Genomic DNA, 23,514 nt, shown 5'->3' with positions numbered 1-23,514 from the left:
CGCTTTAAATTAAGATCTTCAGATTGGACTGAACGCAGCTTCCAGCACCAGCACCGCCTCTGTGTCCAAGAGCACCATACCAGCCGCCAAGCCAGAAGGCAGCCATTGTCTGTGCACCCTAGCCATAATATTAGGATAACACGCCACATTGCTGGAATAGTTTACTCCAGTGCAGTTGTACAAGAATGTCACCCAAAAATAAACAAAATAAAAATAAACAAAGACATACAACTTTGTCTGGTCTGTAAATTGTGACTGTCCTTGGTGTGTAGGATAGTGCTAAGGGGTGATTGGTTAGCATGGATTTGGTGGGCCGAAGGGCCTGTTTGCACACTGTCTCTCTAAAGTCTCAAGTTTTCCCTGGAGCTTCAGAGGTTGAGGAATGATCTAATGGAGGTATACAAAATTATGAGGGGGAAATAGAGTAGACATAGCAAGAATGAAAGAATAATGAACCACTGGAGCTGGAATCTTGGGCAAAAACACAAAATGCTGGCATAACTCAATGGGTCAGATAGTAAAAATCTTTATCCCACAGTGGACGTGTCTAAGACCAGAGTGCATAAAATAAGGTCAAAATGACATTGTTCTGCTTAAGTACATATGACAATAAAACACTTCCGTGTTTCGAGGAGACCCGAGGGCGGTACGGTGGCGCAGCGGTAGAGTTCCTGCCTTACAACGCTTGCAGGGCCTGAGACCCAGGTTCGATCCCGACCACGGGTGCTTTCTGTACGGAGTTTGTACGTTCTCCCCTTGACTGCGTGGGTTTTCCCCGAGATCTTCGGTTTCCTTCCACACGCCAAAGACTTACAGGTTTGTGGGTTAATTGGCTTGATGCAATTGTAAATTGTCCCTAGCGTGTGTAGGATAGTGTTAATGTGCGGGGGATTGCTGGTCGGCGCGGACTCGGTGGGCTGAGGGGCCTGTTTCCGCGCTGTACCTCTAAACTAAACTAAACAAAACAGAGGATGGTTGGAGGATTATTCTGAGCCTGGGAGCTCAGTTTCCATTCCCGCATCATTGTCCTCTGCTGCCCTGAGCAAGGAGAAACAGAGGATGGCGGCCACATTTATTTGGATCTTTTCTCATCCCATAAACAGCAGCAGTGTCAGATGCTGGTATGCTCAAGGAATCCGTTAGCTCATTGGTATGAGACACATCCCCCCCCCAAAGCCCGTCCGCAGTTGTAGAGTTGTAGAGCTGCCTGCCTCGTCACTGAGGTTCAGAGACAAAGGTGTGGAATGCAAGACCTGTCAACGCGGGGTGATTGCTGTCTGATTAAGCAGAGCACACAGCAGTCAGCGTGCCATTCCTCGGGGCGACAGGCTCTCTCAGTGGCGGCTCAGGTAGAGTTGCTGGCTCACAGCGCCACAGACCCGGGTTCCATCACGATGACGGCTGCTGTCTGTGCAGAGTTCACAGTTCTCCTCGTGACCGCGTGGGTTTTCTCTTGGTACTCCGGTTCCCCCACGCTCCAAAGATGTACGTACAGGTTTTGCAGGTTAATTGGCTTTGGTAAAGTCTTAAAATTGTCGTCCCTGATGTGTAGGATAATGTTAGTTTGCGAGGTGAGTGTAGTGTTAGTCTGCGTGGACTCTGTGGGCCGAAGGGCCTGTTTCTGCATTGTATCTCTAAAGTGTAAAGTCTAAAGCTGAGAATGATCAGCCATGATCACATTGAATGGCGGTGCTGGCTCGAAGGGCCGAAGGGCCGAATGGCCTCCTCCTGCACCTATTGTCTATTATCTATTGTCCTTGCAGAATAACTGTGACTCATTCTTTCCTGGGATACTCAAAGTGTCATGGAGCGACCGGTTGCCCGCGTCCCATGGAAGCTTGGTATCGTTGGTACAGGTAGCGTTCTGCTCCAGCTAGCTTTACCCTCACACTAGTCTCTGATCAGCAGGGCCACTGAGATCTAACGCCAACTCGACCGACACCCGACTCCTGCAAGGGTTTGTGGGTACAATAAGCAGGGGAAAGGGTGGCCGGGCAGGGACAGCCACAGGTCCCTCCACACCTGTCTGCTTACCGAAGATAGACACAAAAAGCTGGAGTAACTCAGCAGGTCAGACAGCTTCACTGGAGAGAAGGGAAAGGTGACGTCACCTATTACTTTTCTCCAGAGATGCTGCCTGACCCGCTGAGTTACTCCAACCTTTTGTGTCTATCTTCGATTTAAACCAGCTTCTTAGTTTAGTTTAGAGGTACAGCGCGGAAACAGGGCCTTCGACCCACCAAGTCCGCCCAGACCAGCGATCCCCGCACATTAACGCCATCCTACACACAGTAGGGACAATTTACTTATAACAAGCCAATTAACCTACAAACCTGTACGTCTTTGGAGTGTGGGAAGAAACCAAAGATCTCGGAGAAAACCCACATGGTCACGGGGAGAACGTACAAACTCCGTACAGGCAGCGCCCTTAGTTGGCATCGAACCCGGGTCACCAGCGCCGCAAGGCATGAACCCTACCACTGCGCCACTACCTGCAGTTCCTGCCTACACATTTCGGTCGGTGCTTACCCGCATTAAAGATGTGCACGTCAATCTGTCGGAGTGTCTCGTAGTCCTCGCCCGAGCAGTACCCCCCGAAGGAGTAGACTTTGTGCCCCACCGCCACCGCTGCGTGGTTCACCCTCCGCGGACCACCTTCCAGGTGCACCGCCCACCGCAACATCGCCGTCAGCTGGCCGGCAGCTTCCCCCGGGAGCAGCCCGGAAGCTGCCCCGCGCACGGACGGCTCAGGCCCGGCTCATCCTGAACAAAGCTGTGGGCAGAGAACAGGGGATCGATCCGTCACTGCTCCTGGGTCAGGATGCCAAGCCACCTTGCACCAGACCGCCGGAACGCCCACACTTACCATCCCCGCGCGTCACGCACGACGTCGGCACTCTTTAAAGAATTGACATCAAGGGTGAGGAGGATGCTGATGCACAGCGGGGGATATCTATATATATATATATAGGCCAGCAGATTGGCAGGCAAATGGCAGTTGAAACTTAAAACTGAGAAGCTGCAAAGTGACACACTTTGGCAGGGCAGAGACGTTACCAGTTTAGTGGAAGACATCCAGAGCGCATGTTGGAACAGAGGGAGTTTGTGGTGCACGTATTCACAGCCCAGTGAGTGGCAGGACATTTGAGAAAGTGGTGAGTGAGACATGCTGTATCCTGGGATTCCTAAATAGATGGCCGGGGAGGGGGAGGGGGGGGAGGAGGGGTGACGTTCAACTGTTATGAAAGGACGGTTGGATCACAACTTTGGCATCCCATCCAGTTCAGGTCACCTCCCTGGAGCACAGAGGTTGGAACGGGGGGGGGGAGGCTCGGAACTTGTGAAGCCCCTCGTGAAGGGTTTAACCGAGCACCCAGAATCACGGCAGCACGCAAGGAATAGGGACAAGCTGTGTGCAGAGCTGGAAATCTCCAGCTGAAAATCTGGTGGCTGCAGGTTCAAGGGAAGTCGCAGGGGTGCAGGGAAACAGAGAACATTTGAAAGCAAAACATTGGCAAGGGATAGATAGAACAGTGGAACCTGGGATGACTTGGACTAATCTACAGAGATCTGGCACACCCACCAGGACACAATTACCAATCAATATTTAGATTAAAGATGGACACAAAATGCTGGAGTAACTCAGCACGACAGGCAGCGTCTCTGGAGAAAAGGAATAAGTGATGTTTCGGGTCCAGACCCTTCTTCAGACACAATATTTAGATTAAATTCTCCTGTGGTAATTGTAGTTCCCTTCAAACATAGCCTTGCTATTTCCCCATTTGTGCCCTGCTTTGCTGAGTAGCCCCATTTCAGGGGGTTGATAAACCATCCCACCTGTATCTTTCTTTCCCTGCTCTTCATGATTTCAACCCACCTCACTATTCACTCAATCCTACAGTGTGGAAACAGGCCCCTCGGCCCAACTTGCCCACGCTGACCAACGTGCCCCATCTACGATAGTCCCATTGCCTGCGTTTGGCCCATATCCCTCTAAACCTTTCCTATCCATGTACTTGTCCAAATGTTTTTCAAGTGTTGTGATTGTACCTGCCCCAACAACCTCCTACAGCAGCTCATTCCATACACCCACCACCCTTTGTGTAAAAAGGTTGCCCCTCAGGTTCCTATTAAAATATTTCCCCCCTCGCCGTAAACCAATGTACTCTTGGTTCTTGATTCTCCCACCCTGGGTAAAAGACTGTGCATTTATCCGATCTATTCCTCTCATTATCTTAGACACCTCTATAAGATCACCCCTCATCTTCCTGCGCTCCACGGAATCAAGTCCTTTGAATCGCGACTCAGCACTGCTCTGATCACTTCCTTGATTAACCACACCTTGAAAGACTGGAGCGACTAGGCTTGTATACACTGGAATTTAGAAGGATGAGAGGGGATCTTATCGAAACATATGATTATTAAGGGATTGGACACATTAGAGGCAGGAAACATGTTCCCAATGTTGGGGGAGTCCAGAACCAGGGGCCACAGTTTAAGAATAAGGGGCCGGCCATTTAGAATGGAGATGAGGAAAAACTTTTTCAGTCAGAGAGTTGTAAATCTGTGGAATTCACTGCCTCGCACAACACCTACCAAAAATGTCACCTCTGCCACCAGGGAGGTCGAGGACATTAGTTGCAAGGGAACACCACCATCTACAGGTTCCAATTCCAGCCCCACAAGGGACTTACTTTGGAAATCTCTTGCCGTTCCTTTGTTGCCTCTGGGTCCAAATCGTAGGACTGCTTCCCCCCACTCTATCCTAACAAAACTCTCTCCTTGTTCCGTCTGGGGAGAGGGTGAACGAGAACAGAACTACGGGACACAGAAGAGACGCGGGTGTGGGATCCATGCCATCCATGGCTGCAAGGGGGAAACCACATTTACCAAAGAACGAGGACATCTCGGATGTTCTGGAATAGAAATTCCCCCACTTTAGGAGTAGATGCGGGAGAGGTGGATAAATTGAAAATCAGGTTTGTGTCTTTACAAAAGGCAGGGTGGAAGGAACTGTGCAGGTAACTGTGCCCAACTTGTTGATTTCATTAACATTACCACTAACTTCGACATTGCCCTCAAATTCACTTTGACTATTTCTATAACCTCTCTCCCCTTTCTTCATCTCCGTCTCCATCTTTACTGGCCGTCCACTACAAACCTACCAATTCAGGGTCATACAGTGTGGAAACAGGCTCTTCGGCCCACCTTGCCCACGCCGACCAACATGCCACATCTACACTAGTCCCACCTGCCTGCATTTGGTCCATATCCTTCTAAACCTATCCAATCCATGTACCAGTCCGAATGACTCTTAAATGTGATAGTCCCTGCCTCAACTACCTCCGCTGGCAGCTCGTTCCATACACCCACCACCCTTTGTGCAAAGAAGTTGTCCCATAGTTCCCACCCCCCCCCCAACTGGACTCGCACCCATTTCTCCCCTTCCCTTCCCCCTACATTCCTTCATTTAGCTTCACAATTCACAACTCTTCAATCCTTTCATCTCAGGTCTTTGTCCAACCATCTGCCTATTGAAAACCCCATTTCCCTGTATCAACCTATTACCAAGAATGCTAGGCTTGGTCCGGCCCTCCTTCTCTTCCAGATTTCTTATCTCCCCCCCCCCATCCTCAATAAATTGTCTGAAGGGTCTCAAACCAAACCGTCACCGTTCAATGTTCTCCAGAGATTCTGCCCACCGAGTTACTTCAGCACTTTGTGTTGTATTTAGTGTAGTTTAGTTGAGAGATGCATCACGGAAATGGGCCCTTCAGCCCACCGAGTCCCTGCCGACCAGTGATTGCTTCGTACACTAGCACTGAACTTACACACCAGGGACAGTTTACAATCTGCACCGAAGAAGATGACCTACAAACCTGTAGGTCTTTGGAGTGTGGGACGAAACCGGAGCACCCCGGCCAAAACCCACACAGCCACAGGTAGAATGTACAAACTCTGGTGCTGTAAAGGCAGCAACTCTACTGCTGCGCCACTGTGCTGTCCCAAGGTAAACCCCAGCATCTGCCATTCCTTGTTTCAACCTCTTCCTGCTGTAGATTAGCCGGCATTAGCAAATTATAACCTCAGGAGCTGATAGACAGACCCAATAGTCCCTGACAGCTGTGGCCAAGGCTCTCTAGGGACAGGAGGGTTTAGTAAAAGCCATCAATGGTTACTCACGCCGTGCTATGAAACAGCGAACAGCAGTCTCTGAAACCTCTTCCCTGGATACAGGAGAACAGACGGAAAATGAGTCTCCTGCACTCGCCTGAGACACTACAGAACCTGCAATATATTCGGTGGTTCTCTTCACTTGGCAGGGTGCCACCTTACACTCAAAATAGCCCCTGGATTCCTTGTATTTCATACACGCCATGCTATTTCCAGCAAGCTACTACATGAACTGTCCAATGGAGAACAGCGGACCTGCAAGGTTGTCAACTGATATTTCTCAACAACTTTTTTTTTCAAAATATAATTAGAGCCTGCCCTGTCCTTCGAAGTCCCATTGGATATTCAGTGTCAAAGTTCACTCTATATTTAATCAAGAACGGCAGCGAGGGCTGGGTGGACCTGAAAATTATTTGCTGCACTTACTTGATCACGGTTCACAAAACGCCGGAGAGATTTCGAGGTAGAAAGCCGTGTCTGCATGCAGCAAGTGTGGGAGGAATGTCCACGCCACTGAGGGCAGCACGGCGGCACAGCGGTAGAGTTGCTGCCTTACAATACCACAGACCCGGTTCGATCCTGACTAGAGGTGCTGTCTGTATGTAGTTTGTACATTCTTCCTGTGACCGCGTGGGTTTTCTCCATGTAGAAACATAGAAAATAGGTGCAGGAGTAGGCCATTCGGCCCTTCGAGCCTGCACCACCATTCAATATGATCATGGCTGATCATCCAACTCAGTATCCTGTACCTGCCTTCTCTCCATACCCCCTGATCCCTTTAGCCACAAGGGCCACATCTAACTCCCTCTTAAATATAGCCAATGAACTGGCCTCAACTACCTTCTGTGGCAGAGAATGCCACAGATTTACCACTCTCCGGTGCTCCGGTTTTCTCCCACACTCCTAAAGATGTGCAGGATGGTGGGTCAATTTGGCTTCAGTTTAAAAAAAAGTTAATTGTCCCGAGTGTGAAACATAGTGGTAGCGTACAGGGTTCGTTGGTCGGTGCGGACCCAATGGGCCAAAAGGCCTGTTTCCGCGCTGTATCTTTAAACTACAAAAATGCCAGGTAACATCTCCCATGTCCAAACACAGGCAAAGCTCCGGAGGATTGGAGAGATCATCGCCAGATCATCGATCATTGCTCCTTTATTTAAAGAGGAAAGTCTGAAAATCAGGAAATTGTGGGCCGCTGAGCTTCACGCCAGTGGTAGGGAAGCTGTTGGAAAGGATTCACTCACATTTGTTAGAGAATAGGCTAATTAGGGACAGTTAGCATGGGTCTGCCCACAGCAGGTCATGTCTAACAGCTTGACTTGAGTTAAATTTTTGAGGAGGTGACAAAGGTGATCAATGAGGGCAGGGCGGTGGTTGTGTGGACATGGATTTTAGTAAGGCCTTTACAGCAGGATTTTGGTCAGCAGGGTGGCACAGTGATAGAGTTGCGACTTACAGTGCCAGAGACCCGGGTTCGATCCTCCCTACGGTTCCTGTCTGTACAGAGTTTGTGCGTTCTCCCCTAGACTGTGTGGATTTTCTCCGGGTGTTCCGGTTTCCTCCAAAGATGTACGGATTTGTAATTGGCTTCGGTAAAAATTGTTCATTGTCCCTATTGTGTAGGATAGTGCCCCTGTATGGGGATCGCTGGTCAGTGCAAACTAGGTGGGCCGAAGGGCCTGTTTCCACGCTGTGTCTCAAAACCAAACTAAGCTGGGCAAGTGGGCTGAGATATGGCTAACGGTGTTCAATGCAGAAAAGTGCGAGATGTTGTACTGTGGCAGGCAGTACCAGGGCAGGACCTTCACAGTGAGTGGTAGAGCCTAGCGAGGAGTCATAGAGTCATAAAGCAATACAGTGTGGAAACAGGCCCTTCGGCCCATCATGTCCCAGCTACACTAGTCCCACCTGCCCGCGTTTGGTCCATGTTACTCGAAACCCGTCCTGTCCATGTCCCCGTCTAACTGTTTCTGAAACTTTGGGATAGTCACTGCGTCAACTACCTCTGGCAGCTTGTTCCATACACCCACCATACTTTGTGTGAAAAAGTTACCCCTCAGATTCCTGTTAAATCTTTTCCCCTTCATCTTAAATCTATGCCCCCTGGTCCTCGATTCACCCATGGGCAAGAGACTCTGTGCATCTACCCGATCTATTTATTTTATGATTTTGTACACCTCTACAAGATCTCCCCTCATCCTCCTGCGCTCCAAGGAATAGAGTCCCAGCCTACTCAACCTCTCCCTATAGCTCAGACCCTCTAGTCCTGGCAACATCCTTGTAAATCTTCTCTTTCCAGCTTGTTGCTTCCAGCAAGTTGTAGAGCAGAGGGATCTATGGGTACAGGTTCGTACAGGTACTAGTAACAGTGACATCAGGCAGATAAGGTGATAAAGAAGGCTTTTGGTACATTGGCTATCAGTCTGAGCATCGAAGGTGGTATGTTATGTTATAGTTGGTTCATGTGGCCCTATTACACTCCGCCACATTTCCATCTCAATAGACAATAGACAATAGGTGCAGGAGGAGGCCATTCGGCCCTTCGAGCCAGCACCGCCATTCAATGTGATTATGGCTGATCATTCTCAATCAGTACCACGTTCCTGCCTTCTCCCCATACCCCCTGACTCCGCTATCCTTAAGAGCTCTATCCAGCTCTCCCTTGAATGCATTCAGAGAATTGGCCTCCACTGCCTTCTGAGGCAGAGAATTCCACAGATTCACAACTCTCTGACTAAAAAAGTTTTTCCTCATCTCAGTTCTAAATGGCCTACCCCTTATTCTTAAACTGTGGTCCCTTGTTCTGGACTCCCCCAACATTGGGAACATGTTTCCAGCCTCTAACGTGTCCAACCCCTTAATAATCATACATTTCGATAAGATCTCCTCTCATCCTTCTAAATTCCAGTGTATCTCTACCCTCTGTCTTCTATTCCTTAGCCAGTTCTGCATCCAAACAACCACATCTCTGTAGATCCCATGCATCTTAATCTTCTAGATCAGCCAACAATGAGGAACGTTATCAAATACTGAACACAATATTCCAGTTTAGTTTAGTTTAGAGATACAGGGTGGAAACAGGCCCTTCGGCACACTGAGTCCACCTCCACACACTAACACTACCGTACACACACTAGGGACAATTTACAATTTACTGAAGCCAATTAACCTACAAACCTGTTCGTCTTTGGAGGATGGCAGGAAACTGGTGCACAATAGACACTAGACAATAGACAACAGGTGCAGGAGGAGGCCATTCAGCCCTTCAAGCCAGCACCGCCATTCAATGTGATCATGGCTGATCATTCACAATCAGTACCCCGTTCCTGCCTTCTCCCCATACCCCCTGACTCCGCTATCATTAAGAGCTCTATCTAACTCTCTCTTGAAAGCATCCAGAGAATTGGCCTCCACTGCCTTCTGAGGCAGAGAATTCCACAGATTTACAACTCTGAGTGAAAAAGTTTTTCCTCATCTCCGTTCTAAATGGCCTACCCCTTATTCTTAAACTGTGGCCCCTGGTTCTGGACTCCCTCAACATTGGGAACATGTTTCCTGCCTCTAGCGTGTCCAATCCCTTAATAACCTGGAGAAAACTCACAAAGATCACAGGGAGAACGTACAAGCTCCGTTCAGACAGTACCCGTGGTCAGGACCGAACCTGGGTCTATGGCGCTGTAAGACAGCAACTCTACCAATGCGCCACCCCAAATGTAGACCCACTGACGTCTTGTCCAACTGCAACATAACATCCCAACTACAATGCTCAATACCTTGACTGATGAAGGCCAATGTGTCAAAAGCCTTCTTGACTACCCTATCTACCTTTCAAGGAACTATGTACCTGCACTCCTAGATCCATCCCTCTGCTCTGCAACACTGCCTTCACTGTGAAGGTCCAGGCCTGGCTTGACCTCTCATTTATTCTCGAAGGTTTGGAAGTAAAACCTCGTTTGGCAGCGGGATGCACTCTGGACATCTCTAACCTTTCCGCTCTTGCAGAATTTATTCCTGGTGCTGCTCAATTATTCGCACAGTATTATAATACAAGGCAAACCCGTCATTTCAAAGGCAGTGGTACAACACTGAACTATCAATCTGAACTGGGACACTGGCCAAGTTAAACAGCTGCAGAGTGAGATGATACATATAAAAATATGGAAAGGTACACACACTCCCGAAGCCAGTCTATAATTTATTGGACTCAAGCATTTACAACTGTCTTCAGACAATATCCAGAAAAGCCTACTGGATAATCCATCTTGGCTCCGTTCCCAAATCCCCACCATCACACAAGCCCATCTCCAGCCAACATATAAGAAGCTGCTGAGAGCACAGGGTAGGTACATCAAAGCCTATACGACTAGGCTAGACTCTGGCACTGAAAACCTCCGATCCAGAACTAATTGCACCTCTTAAGCCAAGCAGGTCCAATATACAGTTACAACACCACAGCGTGGAAAATTGTATGTTTCGAGATACAGCATGGCCATTTGGCCCACCGGGTCAGCGGCAACCATTGATCACCCCTACACTGGCTCCATGTTATTCCAGTTTCACACGCCACACTCCCGGAGCCAATTAACCTGCACGTCTTTGGAATGGGGGAGGAAACCGCAGCAACCAGAGAAAACCCACGTGGTCACAGCGAGAACGAGCAAACTTCGTGCAGACAGCACCCGCAGTCAAAAGATCGAATCCGGGACTCTGGCGCTGTAAGGCAGCAACTTTACCACAGTGCCGCCCCGAAAGACATTTGGACAGGTTTGTGGGTAGAAATGATTTTGAGCGATATGGGCCACGAGCAGGTACTTGGGACTAGCTCGGAGAGATACTTTGGTTGCATGGTCGTTGGGCCAAAGGGCCAGCATCTGTGCTATCTACGAAGAAGGGTCTCAACCCGAAACGTCACCTATTCCTTTTCTCCAGAGATGCTGTCTGACCCGCTGAGTTACTCCAGTTTTTTGTGTCTATCTTCGGTTTAAACCAGCATCTGCAGTTCCTTCCTACACACTATCTATGACAATGTCTATGACCAACATCCTAGCATATATCAAACATTACCAGTCTGACAGCAGGAAGCATGAAGGCAGAAGCCAAAATCTCAAGCAGGTGACTTTAAAGCCCACCATAATTCCACACCACCGTGTGGAATTCTCTGCCTCAGAAGGCAGTGGAGGCCAGTTCGTTGGATGCTTTCAAGAGAGAGCTGGATAGAGCTCTTAAGGATAGCGGAGTGAGGGGGTATGGGGAGAAGGCAGGAACGGGGTACTGATTGAGAGTGATCAGCCATGATCGCATTGAATGGCGGTGCTGGCTCGAAGGGCTGAATGGCCTACTCCTGCACCTATTGTCTATTGTCTATTGTAAACGGGAAGGGCGAGAGTGTATGTCAAGGTTTTGGCAGCCAGCAGTGGGGAACAACAGCACAATTAGCAGCCCTGAATCACAGACAAGGGAAGTCAGTGCTTACAGGGATAGGGAAGGCAAGACAAGAGTTCTAAAATGTTATTCAACCAGGAGCTGGGCACGTCTGTCCTGCACCGTTAAACGCACTAGCTAAAGCAAGGGTCGTGCTGTAGTAATAAAGGTGTGAACATAACTCGAGATGTTTGATTTTCAGTTCTCGATCAGGTTTGTTTGCTGGTCAAAGCACACTCTCTGCCCTGTGTAGCAACGTCAACAAACAGTGTGACACTGGAGGGGCAATAACCCCAGAGCTCCACATTGCCGTCAGCTGCAGGAGATCACAGCCCATTAGATCAGAAAAGCTGAGATAACGGCAAACAGGAACCTGTGCCGAGAGCTCACTGGGCATTGGAATGGCATGAAGGCTGGGCATTCAGAAGAGGGGCAAGGAGGCTGAGCATTGAGAGGATTCAAAGGCCCGAGCATTGGGGGGTGGGGGGCAAAGGTTGGGCATTCAGAAGGGGGGCAAGGCGGCTGGACATTGACCCGAGTCTCTTCACACCACTGTGGCCCACTGCTCCCCACACCACTGTGGCCCACTCCTCCCCACACCACTCTGGCCCACTCCTCTCCACGCAACCACTACCTAATCTCCCCACACGTTGTGTCACCTTAACCTCCCAAAATCCCTAAACACCCCCCTGGGTCTCCCCCTTCCCCACCTCGCACACTCCATCTGCCACAATGCGCAAGACACACACACACACCACCCCACACATATGGGCTACGCCGCCCTGCCATACACATGCCATCACCACAGCAGGTGAAACACCCTGCCTAGGCACCGTCCATGCACACCGCCGAGACCCCTCCACATGCGTAACACACAACCACAGCTGGGAGGCAAAGCAGCCAGCTAGACAAAGGAGCAGGTTCTGCTGAGCAACCACGTGAACCTGGAGATCTTGTGGTTGTTGGCTGCCTGTCAACAGAGGGTGAGGTGCTCTCGGGGATCTGAAGACTGTGGGCGGCATGGTGGCGCAGCGGTAGAATTGCTGCCTCACGGCGCCAGAGACCTGGGTTCAATCCTGCCGCTACAGGTGCCGTCTGTAAGGAGTTTGTATGTTCTACCTGTGACCGCGTGGGTTTTCGGCGGGTGCTCCGGTTTCCTTCCCCACTCCAAAGGTGTACAGGTTTGTAGGTTAATTGTCTTCGGTTAAATTGTAAATTTCCCTGGTGCATAAGATAATGCTAGTAAACGCTGTGATCACTCGTTGGCGCGGACCAAAGGGACTGTTTCCGTGCTGTATCTCTAAAGTAAACAAATTGTGTGTTGTGTCGAACATGATGCCAAGTTAAACTAATCCCATATGCCAGTAAATGATCCAGATCATTCTATTCCCTGCAATACCACCTGCCTTTCTATAAGCCTCCTAGACTCTTAAGTGTGCGCAGGGTGGGAGCGTGCAAGGTGGGAGCGTGCAAGGTGTTCGGTGGGAGTGTGTTGGGTGGGAGTGTGTTGGATGGGAGTGTGCACTGTGTGTGTTGGGTGTGAGTGTGTATTGGGTGTGAGTGTGCAGTGTGTGTTGGGTTGGAGTGTGCAGGATGGGAGTGTGTTGGATGTGAATGTGTTGGGTGTGAGTGTGTTGGGTGTGAGTGTGTTGGGTGTGAGTATGTTGGGTGTGTGTGTGTTGGGTGTGAGTGCGTTGGGTGTGAGTGTGTTGGGTGCAAGTGTGCATTGGGTGTGAGTGTGCAGTGTGTGTTGGGCAGTAGTGTGTTGGATATGAGTGTGTTGGGTGTGAGTATGTTGGTTGGGAGTGTGCAGTGTGGGAGTGTGCAGTGTATGTTGCGTGAGTTGGGTGGGAGGGTGCAGGGTGTGAGTGTGTTGGGTGTGAGTGTGCCGTGTGTGTTGGGTGGGAGTGTGTTGGGTGGGAGTGTGTTGGGTGGGAGTGTGTTGAGTGGGAGTGTGTTTGGTGGGCGTGTGTTGGATGCAGCGTGTGTTGGGTGGGAGTGTACAGCGTGTTGGGTGTGAGTGTGCAGTGTGCGTTGGCTGGGAGTGTGTTGGGTGGGAGTGTGTGTTGGGTGTGAGGGTGCAGCGTGTGTTGGGTGTGTGTGTGTTGGGTGTGAGTGTGTTGGGTGTGAGTGTGTTGGGTGTGAATGTGTTGGGTGTGAATGTGTTGGGTGTGAGTGTGTGTTGGGTGTGAGAGTGTGTTGGGTGTGTGTTGGGTGTGTGTTGGGTATGAGTGTGTGTTGGGTGTGAGTGTGTGTTGGGTGTGAGTGTGTGTTGGGTGTGAGCGTGTTGGGTGTGAGTGTGTGTTGGGTGTGAGCGTGTTGGGTGTGAGTGTGTTGGGTGTGTTGGGTGTGAATGTGTGTTGGGTGTGAGTGTGTTGGGTGTGAGTGTGTTGGGTATGAGTGTGTTGGGTGTGAGTGTGTTGGGTGTGAATGTGTTGGGTGTGAGTGTGTTGGATGAGAGTGTGCAGTGTGTGTTCTGTGGGAGTGTGAGTGTGCAACGTATGTTGGGTGGGAGTGTGCAGTGTGTGTTGGGTGTGAGTGTGTATTGGGTGGGAGTGTGCTGTATGGGAGTGTGTTGGGTGTGAGTGTGTTGGTTGGGAGTGTGCAGTGTGTTGGGTGGGAATGTGCAGTGTGTGTTGGGTGCGAGTGTGTTGGGTGAGAGTGTGCAGTGTGTTGGGTGGGAATGTGCAGTATGTGTTGGGTGTGTTGGATGGGAGTGTGCAGGATGGGTGTGTGCAGTGTGTGAGTGTGTTGGTTGGGAGCGTGCATTGTGTCAGGCAGATGCTGTATGTGTTGGATGTGAGTGTGCAGGGTGTATGTAGTGTGTGAGTGAGGGGGTGTGTGCAGTGTGTGTGTGACTGTGCAATGTTTGAGTGTGCAGTGTGTGTGTGAGGGTGTGTGTACTGTGTGTGAGTGTGCAGAGTGTCCAGCGTGTGAGTGTGCAGTGTGTGAGTGTGCAGTGTGTGAGTGTGCAGTGTGTGAGTGTGCAGTGTGTGTGTGCAGTGTGTGAGTGTGCAGTGTGTGAGTGTGCAGTGTGTGTGTGCAGTGTGTGAGTGTGCAGTGTGTGAGTGTGCAGTGTGTGAGTGTGCAGTGTGTGAGTGTGCAGTGTGTGAGTGTGCAGTGTGTGAGTGTGCACTGTGTGTGTGTGCAGTGAGTGTGAGTGTCCAGTGTGTGAGTGTCCAGTGTGCAGTGTGTGTGTGTGTGTGTGTGTGTGTCCAGTGTGTGAGTGTGCAGTGTGTGAGTGTCCAGTGTGTGAGTGTGCAGTGTGTGTCCAGTGTGTGAGTGTCCAGTGTGTGTGTGTGTGTCCAGTGTGTGAGTGTCCAGTGTGCAGTGTGTGTGTGTACGTGTACTGTGTGTGAGTGTCCAGTGTGCAGTGTGTGTGTGTGTGTCCAGTGTGTGAGTGTCCAGTGTGCAGTGTGTGTGTGTACGTGTACTGTGTGTGAGTGTCCAGTGTGCAGTGTGTGTGTGTACGTGTCCAGTGTGTGAGTGTCCAGTGTGCAGTGTGTGTGTGTACGTGTACTGTGTGTGAGTGTCCAGTGTGCAGTGTGTGTGTGTACGTGTACTGTGTGTGAGTGTCCAGTGTGCAGTGTGTGTGTCCAGTGTGCAGTGTGTGTGTGTGTGTGTGTCCAGTGTGTGAGTGTCCAGTGTGCAGTGTGTGTGTGTACGTGTACTGTGTGTGAGTGTCCAGTGTGCAGTGTGTGTGTCCAGTGTGCAGTGTGTGTGTCCAGTGTGCAGTGTGTGTGTGTGTGTGTGTACGTGTACTGTGTGTGAGTGTCCAGTGTGCAGTGTGTGTGTGTGTGTGTGTGTACGTGTACTGTGTGTGAGTGTCCAGTGTGCAGTGTGTGTGTGTACGTGTACTGTGTGTGTGTGTCCAGTGTGCAGTGTGTGTGTGTACGTGTACTGTGTGTGAGTGTCCAGTGTGCAGTGTGTGTGTGTCCAGTGTGCAGTGTGTGTGTGTACGTGTACTGTGTGTGAGTGTCCAGTGTGCAGTGTGTGTGTGTCCAGTGTGCAGTGTGTGTGTGTACGTGTACTGTGTGAGTGTCCAGTGTGCAGTGTGTGAGTGTCCAGTGTGCAGTGTGTGTGTGTACGTGTACTGTGTGAGTGTCCAGTGTGCAGTGTGTGAGTGTCCAGTGTACTGTGTGTGAGTGTCCAGTGTGCAGTGTGTGTGTGTCCAGTGTACTGTGTGTGTGTGTACGTGTACTGTGTGTGAGTGTCCAGTGTGCAGTGTGTGTGTGTGTACGTGTACTGTGTGTGAGTGTCCAGTGTGCAGTGTGTGTGTGTGTGTGTGTGCAGTGTGTGAGTGTCCAGTGTGTGTGTGTGTGTGTGTGTGTGTGTCCAGTGTGCAGTGTGTGTGTGTGTGTGTGTGTCCAGTGTGCAGTGTGTGAGTGTCCAGTGTGCAGTGTGTGTACGTGTACTGTGTGTGTGTGTGTGAGTGTCCAGTGTGCAGTGTGTGTGTGTGTGTGTCCAGTGTGTGTGTGTGTGTGTCCAGTGTACTGTGTGTGTGTGTACGTGTACTGTGTGTGTGTGTGTCCAGTGTGCAGTGTGTGTGTGTGTACGTGTACTGTGTGAGTGTGTGTGTGTGTGTGTGTGTCCAGTGTGCAGTGTGTGTGTGTACGTGTACTGTGTGTGTGTGTCCGTGTACTGTGTGTGAGTGTCCAGTGTGCAGTGTGTGTGTGTACGTGTACTGTGTGTGAGTGTGTGAGAGTGTCCAGTGTGCAGTGTGTGTGTGTACGTGTACTGTGTGTGAGTGTGTGTGAGTGTCCAGTGTGCAGTGTGTGTGTGTGTGTGTCCAGTGTGTGTGTGTGTGTGTGGTGAGTGTGTGTGTGTGTGTGTGTGTCCAGTGTGCAGTGTGTGTGTGTGTACGTGTACTGTGTGAGTGTGTGCAGTGTGTGTGTGTGTCCAGTGTGCAGTGTGTGAGTGTGTACGTGTACTGTGTGTGTGTGTCCAGTGTGCAGTGTGTGAGTGTGTACGTGTACTGTGTGAGTGTGTGTGTGTACGTGTACTGTGTGTAGTGTGTGTGTGTGTCCAGTGTGCAGTGTGTGTGTGTCCAGTGTGCAGTGTGTGTGTGTACGTGTACTGTGTGTAGTGTGTGTGTGTGTCCAGTGTGCAGTGTGTGTGTGTCCAGTGTGCAGTGTGTGTGTGTGTGTGTACTGTGTGTGAGTGTCCAGTGTGCAGTGTGTGAGTGTGTACGTGTACTGTGTGTGTGTGTACGTGTACTGTGTGTGAGTGTCCAGTGTGCAGTGTGTGTGTGTGTGTACGTGTACTGTGTGTGTGTGTACGTGTACTGTGTGTGTGTGTCCAGTGTGCAGTGTGTGTGTGTCCAGTGTGCAGTGTGTGTGTGTGTACGTGTACTGTGTGAGTAGGGGGTTGCAGCCTGGCACCTCTGCCTGCCTGCCGTGCTGCCCACACCGGGACACAGCTGCCCGCCGGCCCGCCCGCCCGGCCCCGCCGCCTCACCCAGCGGCCTAGCGTCCCCTTACCTCTCTCTCCGCAGCCCGGCCACAGCTACCCCGCCGCCCAGGCCCAGGCCGCCGGCCCACCGGCAGGAAAAAAGGCCCTTGAAGGAGCAAAGCGGCCTCCGCGCAACCGGCCCCCCCAGGGCAGCACGCATGCGCGCCGGCCGGGTGCACGCTGGGAGTAGTAGGCAGAGCGACGCGCCAGGACGCTGGGCTTCCTGGGATTTGTAGTCCGGGTAAGGTTGGATGGAGCTCTCCGGGCTCGCGGGATCAAGGGGCATGGGGAGAGGGCACTGGTTGTGGATGGTCAGTCATGGTCACATTGAAGGGCCTCCTCCTGCACCTGTTGTCCACGTATGCATCTATGCACATAGGACAAATGAAATGTAAGGCTATGCAAAAAGCAACTATGCTCAAGGAAAGGTCGAGCCCACAGTGGTTCAGACCATGTGCAGGAAGGAACTGCAGATACAATACAATATATCTTTATTGTCATTGTACAGGGGTACAACGAGATTGGGAATGCGCCTCCCATACGATGCAATAAATCAATTAACTAGTCAGTATTAATTTAAACAACCCAATGAAACAAAAAGCGGAAGTGGCGGCGCCTAATGGCTGCGGCTCGCTAGCAGTCTGTTCGTCTTTTTTCCTTTTTTTTTGTTGTGTGTCGGTGTTGGGATGGTTTTTGTATTTTTTTTGGTTGTGTATGTGTGGGGGGTGGGGTTATGTGTCTTGTGTTCTTTTTTTGTATGACTGCTATGTAGTTTCGTTCGGTACCTCGGTACCGAATGACAAATAAAGCTCTGTTATACTGTTATACTGTTATAGAACAGTTTTAAAGCAGAGTAAAGTACAAGTAGATCTGTGCCGGTTCACTGTGCGATGTGACCATCCGGCTCAGCAGGACCAGGATGTTGGTTTACACCGAAGATAGACACAATGTAGTATAAGAAAATAACTGCAGATGCTGGTACAAATCGACGGTATTTATTCACAAAATGCTGGAGTAACTCAGCAGGTCAGGCAGAATCTCAGGAGAGAAGGAATGGGTGACGTTTCAGACGGTCTTCAGGTGAACCACAATGGTCCAATGTTGGTTGTGGGGTAGGTGACGCTGTTGTTCTGTTGAGTTTCACTGTCTGTATAACTCGTAAACAAAACTTGCCCTGTTAAACTTTCCCCTCTCACTTTGTAGCTATGCCCTCTAGTGTCAGACATGGGGAAAAGGTTCTGACTATCTATGCTTCTCATAATTCTACAGATTTCTATCAGGTCTCTTCACAACCTCTGTCTGTAGCTAATACCCCTTAATCCTGGCATCATTGTGGTAAATCTAGTGTAAGAAAATAACTGCAGATGCTGGTGCAAATCGAAGATATTTATTTCACAAAATGCTGGAGTAACTCAGCAGGTCAGGCAGCATCTCAGGAGAGAAGGAATGGGTGACGTTTCGGGTCGCGACCCTTCCTCAGACTGATCTGGTCTGGTCCGCACCCTCTCCAAAGCCTCCACATCCTTCCTGCAATGGGCATCCTGAACTGCATGCAATACTCCAAATGGAGCCTAGCTGAAGTCCTATATAGCTGCATCATGCTTTCCTGACTTTTACACTCAATACCCTGACCAATGAAAGCAAGGATACCATACGCCTTCTTTACCACTCTATCTACTTGTGTTGCCACTTTCAAGGAGTTATGAACTTGGAACCAGGATCCCTCTGTACATCAATGCTATGAAGGCTCTTGCCATTAATTATATATTTTCCGTTTTTGTTTGACCTCCCAAAGTACAACATCTCACACTTGCTCGGATTAATCTTCATCTGCCCATTTTGGTAGCTGATCTATATCCCACCATACACTTTGACAGCCTTCCTCACAATCCGGGACCCCAGTAATCTTGGTGTCACCTGCAAACTTACTAACCGACCTATGTACGTTTATATCCAAGTCATTTATATATATCACAAACAACAGAGGTCGCAGCACAGATCCCTGCGGACCTCCACTGGTCACAGACTTCCAGCCTGAATATTATCCTTCTACCACAACCCTCTATCTTCTCTTGGTAAGCCGATTTCAAAGCCATGCAACCAAGTCACTGTGAAACCTGTGCATCTTAAACTTCTGGATCAGCCAACCATGGGGGACTTTATTAAATGCCCTACTAAAATCCATGTAGATAACATCTAACATCCTACCCTCAACGATTATGTTCATCCCCTCCTCAAAAAACTAGATCAACTTAGTAAGACACAACCTGACACATACACTGCTAAACAGGTGCTCCTCAACTTACGATGGGGTTACGTTCGGAGAAACCCATCGGAAACCGGAAATATCGTAAGTCAAAATGCATTTTATACACCTGATCACGTGGCCAGAAGCGATCTACGGGTCGCTGCCATTTGTACCATCGCAAAGTTGAAATATCGTAAGTCGAAGCATTATAAGCCGGGGAGCCTCTGTACTGACTGTCCCTAAGTAAACCATTCTCTTCCAAATGGCAGTAAATCCTATCCTGAAGAACCCTCTCCAATAGTTTCCCTAGCACTGACTTTAGGCCCACCAGCCTATAATTCCATGGATTCTCCCTGCTTTGCTTCTCAAATAAAGGAGCAATGTTGGCTACTCTCCAGTCCTCCAGAACCCTGCCTGTGGGTTGAGAAGACACAATGATCCTCATCAAGACTCGCACAATCCCCACTTTTGCCACTATCAATAACTTGGGATAGATCTCATCGGGCTCTGGGGATTTATCCATCTTAATGCTCTTCATGAACCCCAACCACCTTCTTCTTAAACTCAAGCTTCCCTTGCATATTTATATGCTACACACTAATCGCACTGTCCTCCATGTCCTTCTCCTTGATGTAAACATGGCCTTTAAATAACTCCCACATGTCAGGTGTGGAAGTACCCAATAACTGCTCCCAATGTACCCTCCTGAGCCCCTGCCGAATAATGTTGTAATTTGCCTCACAACAACTTTGTACATTCCCGCGAGGTCTAGACTTATCCCTATTCGAAACAATCTTAAAATTTATGGATAGTGTGATCACTATCCCCAAAATGCTCTTCCACTGTAACACCAGTCACTTGGCCGGGCTCATTTCCCAACGCAAGGTCCAGTCCGTTCCCTTCTCGGGTTGGACTATCCACATACTATCCACACTCTGCTTCAGAGCCAAGCTTGAAATTAAGATTATGTTTTGTTGCAGAACGGAATACTTGGAAAATGTACAGTGCCACCTATTTAGTAGGATCACCATATTGTTTACCTTTAGATTGTTGACAGATTCAGGGATCACTAGCTGCAGGATGGAAATAATCAATAATGTTCCAGTTATAAATCTGTCCAAACATAAAGGAAATTAAACTCCCATTTCCACAGGACTGCTGTGGTAGCTTTACACTTAAGAAAGTCACTGCTCGAGGAAACTTCATTTGTGCTTTTGTTATTTTTTATACATGAGGGGAGGCAGATGTCATTGGCAATGGGCTTATATTGCCTGTGCATAGGGTTGCCTCGGGCTGGCTGAGCCGACTGACAAAGCACTCAGGAGTCAACAAATCATCGGGGGTATTTATTCACAAAATGCTGGAGTAACTCAGCAGGTCAGGCAGCATCTCAGGAGAGAAGGAATGGGTGACGTTTCGGGTCGAGACCCTTCTTCAGCCTGGGAAAAAGGTTCAGTCTCTCATGGTTTTATATACTTCTATAAGGTCTTCTGACACAAAAAGCTGGAGTAACTCAGTGGGACTGGCAGCATCTTTGGAGAGAAGGAATAGACATAGAAACATAGAAAATAGGTGCAGGAGTAGGCCATTCGGCCCTTCGAGCCTGCACCGCCATTCAATATGATCATGGCTGATCATCCAGCTCAGTAGCCTGTACCTGCCTTCTCTCCATACCCCCTGATCCCTTTAGCAAAAAGGGCCACATCTAACTCCCTCTTAAATATAGCCAATGAACTGGCCTCAACTACCTTCTGTGGCAGAGAATTCCACAGACTCACCACTCTCTGTGTGAAGAAATGTTTTCTCATCTCGGTCCTAAAAGACTTCCCCCTTATCCTTAAGCTGTGACCCCTGGTTCTGGACTCCCCCAACATCGGGAACAATCTTCCCGCATCTAGCCTCTCCAACCCCTTAAGAATTTTATATGTTTCTATAAGATCCCCCCTCAGTCTTCTAAATTCCAGCGAGTACAAGCCCAGTCTATCCAGTCTTTCCTCATATGCAAGTCCCGCCATCCCAGGGATTAATCTGGTGAACCTTCTCTGTACTCCCTCTAAGGCAAGAACGTCTTTCCTCAGGTTAGGAGACCAAAACTGCACACAATACTCCAGGTGCGGTCTCACCAAGGCCCTGTACAACTGCAGCAGAACCTCCCTGCTCCTAAACTCAAATCCTCTTGCTATGAATGCCAACATACCATTCGCTTTCTTCACTGCCTGCTGCACCTGCATGCTTGCTTTCAATGACTGGTGCACCATGACACCCAGGTCACGTTGCATCTCCCCTTCTCCCAATCGGTCACCATTCAGGTAATACTCTGCTTTCCTGTTCTTGCCGCCAAAGTGGATAACTGTTGTACTTCGTGGTCCGGTACCTGTTGTACCTTTAGTGACTCTGGACGGACCACAAGTACACGTGTATAAAAGGTTACAATGCTGGAGCTCAACTCCAGGCTGTTTATTCCGTGGTCATCTGGATCCAGAGTGACCACCCAATCACACCAACCTCTTATATACGCATTCCTGCACATGCAAACAAAGTAGTCCTTGGGATACACAAAGTAGTCCCAGGCAATATCACAACATCCCCCTTGTCTTATAAAAGAAATATATATATATATATATATATATATGTAACAACAAACTCTAAACACAAACGTTTTTTTGAAACACCATAAAACATTAACAAATATCAACAGTAACGTGCAGGTTTCTTACTGGCACGTCCCGAGCGTGTCACATAATCCCCATCATCATTACGGGCCGGTCGTTCCTCCGCTTCACATTGGGTCTCAACCCTATCGCTGTCTGGGGGGACACAATGGGGACCAACCCCTGGCTTCCCCAGTGGAAGATCTCTCAACTGCACTCGATTCCTCCTGAACCGATTTCCATTCGGCGTCTCAATAATGTAAGACCTTGACTGGGGTTCGTCGCAGACCGATCTCACTTCTGCTGGAACCCAGACCTGATTCGCTCTATCCAGAACCCGGACCTTCTGTCCAGCGTGCAATGGCAACAAGTCATGTCTCTTGACCGAACTGTCAAACTGTGCCTTCATATTCTGCTTACGCTCCTCAAGTCGCTCAAAGGTCCTCTGCCCTTCGTATGCCTTGTTCATGTCAAGGTTCGTGGGGAGAGGCGTCCGAATCTGTCTTCCAAACATCATCTCCGCCGGTGACGGTAACTTGGAATCAATCGGTGTAGTGCGCAAGTTGAGTAAAGCTGCTGCTACACTCTGTCTTGTTGCCAAGGACTTCTTGATAACAGACTTCACCGTTCGTACCATGCGCTCAGCCAGCCCATTCGACTGAGGGTACCTAGGCGACGACGTTGTATGGGTGATTCCCCATTGCTTGCACATGGACTGGAAAGCTTCACCCACAAATTGTGGACCATTGTCGGAGATGATCTCCGTCGTTGCTCCTAGCAGACCAAACATTGCAGTCACCATATTAGCAACCATGGCACTCGTGGTGCTAGTCAGTCGGTTCACCACCGGAAACTTGGAATGGTAATCCACCATGACAAGATATTGAACGTTGTCAATTTCAAACATGTCCATTGCTATTTTGGTCCAAGGTGTGACTGGTATCTCATGTGGCATGAGTGTTTCCCTCATTTGCTCTGGCATGTGCATCTGGCACGGACTACACCTTCGGACAAGGTCATCAATGTGTTGGTTCATGTTGGGCCAATAGACCATTTGTCTCGCTAGAAGTCTCGTCTTCTCAATGCCTTGGTGGCCAACATGAAGTTGCTGCAATACATCCTGTCTCATCGACTCAGGAATGACTACTTGCCGTCCTTTGAAAATGGCCCCATTTGACATGCCCAACTCATCTCGAAAAGACCAGTAGGGCCGCAGGTCGGTAGGTATCTCCTGTAGGGTCGCCGGCCATCCGGAATGGACATACTGCATAACCCTATGCAGTATAGGGTCACGACAAGTTTCTGTCTGCAGCTCCACCCTTTTGAGTTTGCCGAAGTGTATCAAGTCGACACCTAGCGTGTCCTCGATGTTGTCGAACAAGATGCTCTCTACATGTACATCGAGATCTATGCTCTCTGTCTTCTCCGGATTGGGCAGCCTGCTGAGAGTGTCAGCAATGATCATCTCAGCTCCAGGTCTGTGCTCTATGGTGAAGTTGTATCCTTGCACCTTGATGAGCAACCGCTGCAGTCGGGGTGGGGCACTTGTGACTGGTTTGCCGCAGATAGTGA

At 49.5% G+C, this 23,514-nt stretch overlaps 1 protein-coding gene across 3 annotated transcripts in view; it reads right to left on the bottom strand.

The window, feature by feature from the left end:
* Positions 1-17,206, bottom strand: part of klhdc3 (kelch domain containing 3) — a 48,526-nt gene extending 31,320 nt beyond the window's left edge. For 2 of the 3 annotated variants that reach the window (XM_078398880.1, XM_078398882.1), the window contains exons 1-2: positions 17,073-17,206; positions 2,530-2,773 (exon numbers count right to left, since the gene is read on the bottom strand). In XM_078398880.1, the coding sequence (XP_078255006.1) occupies positions 2,530-2,683 (154 nt within the window). In that variant the 5' untranslated portion in view covers positions 2,684-2,773; positions 17,073-17,206. Of the gene's footprint in view, positions 1-2,529; positions 2,774-12,711; positions 12,893-17,072 lie in introns of all 3 variants that reach the window. The other variant, XM_078398881.1, reaches the window with a different exon arrangement.
* Between the last annotated feature and the right edge of the window lie 6,308 nt (positions 17,207-23,514).

This window comes from Rhinoraja longicauda, chromosome 5, assembly GCF_053455715.1.
Source record: "Rhinoraja longicauda isolate Sanriku21f chromosome 5, sRhiLon1.1, whole genome shotgun sequence".
Classification (NCBI taxonomy): Eukaryota; Metazoa; Chordata; class Chondrichthyes; order Rajiformes; family Arhynchobatidae; genus Rhinoraja; species Rhinoraja longicauda.
Note: the sequence above shows the minus strand (reverse complement) of the source record. Positions and strands in the feature narration are given on the sequence as shown.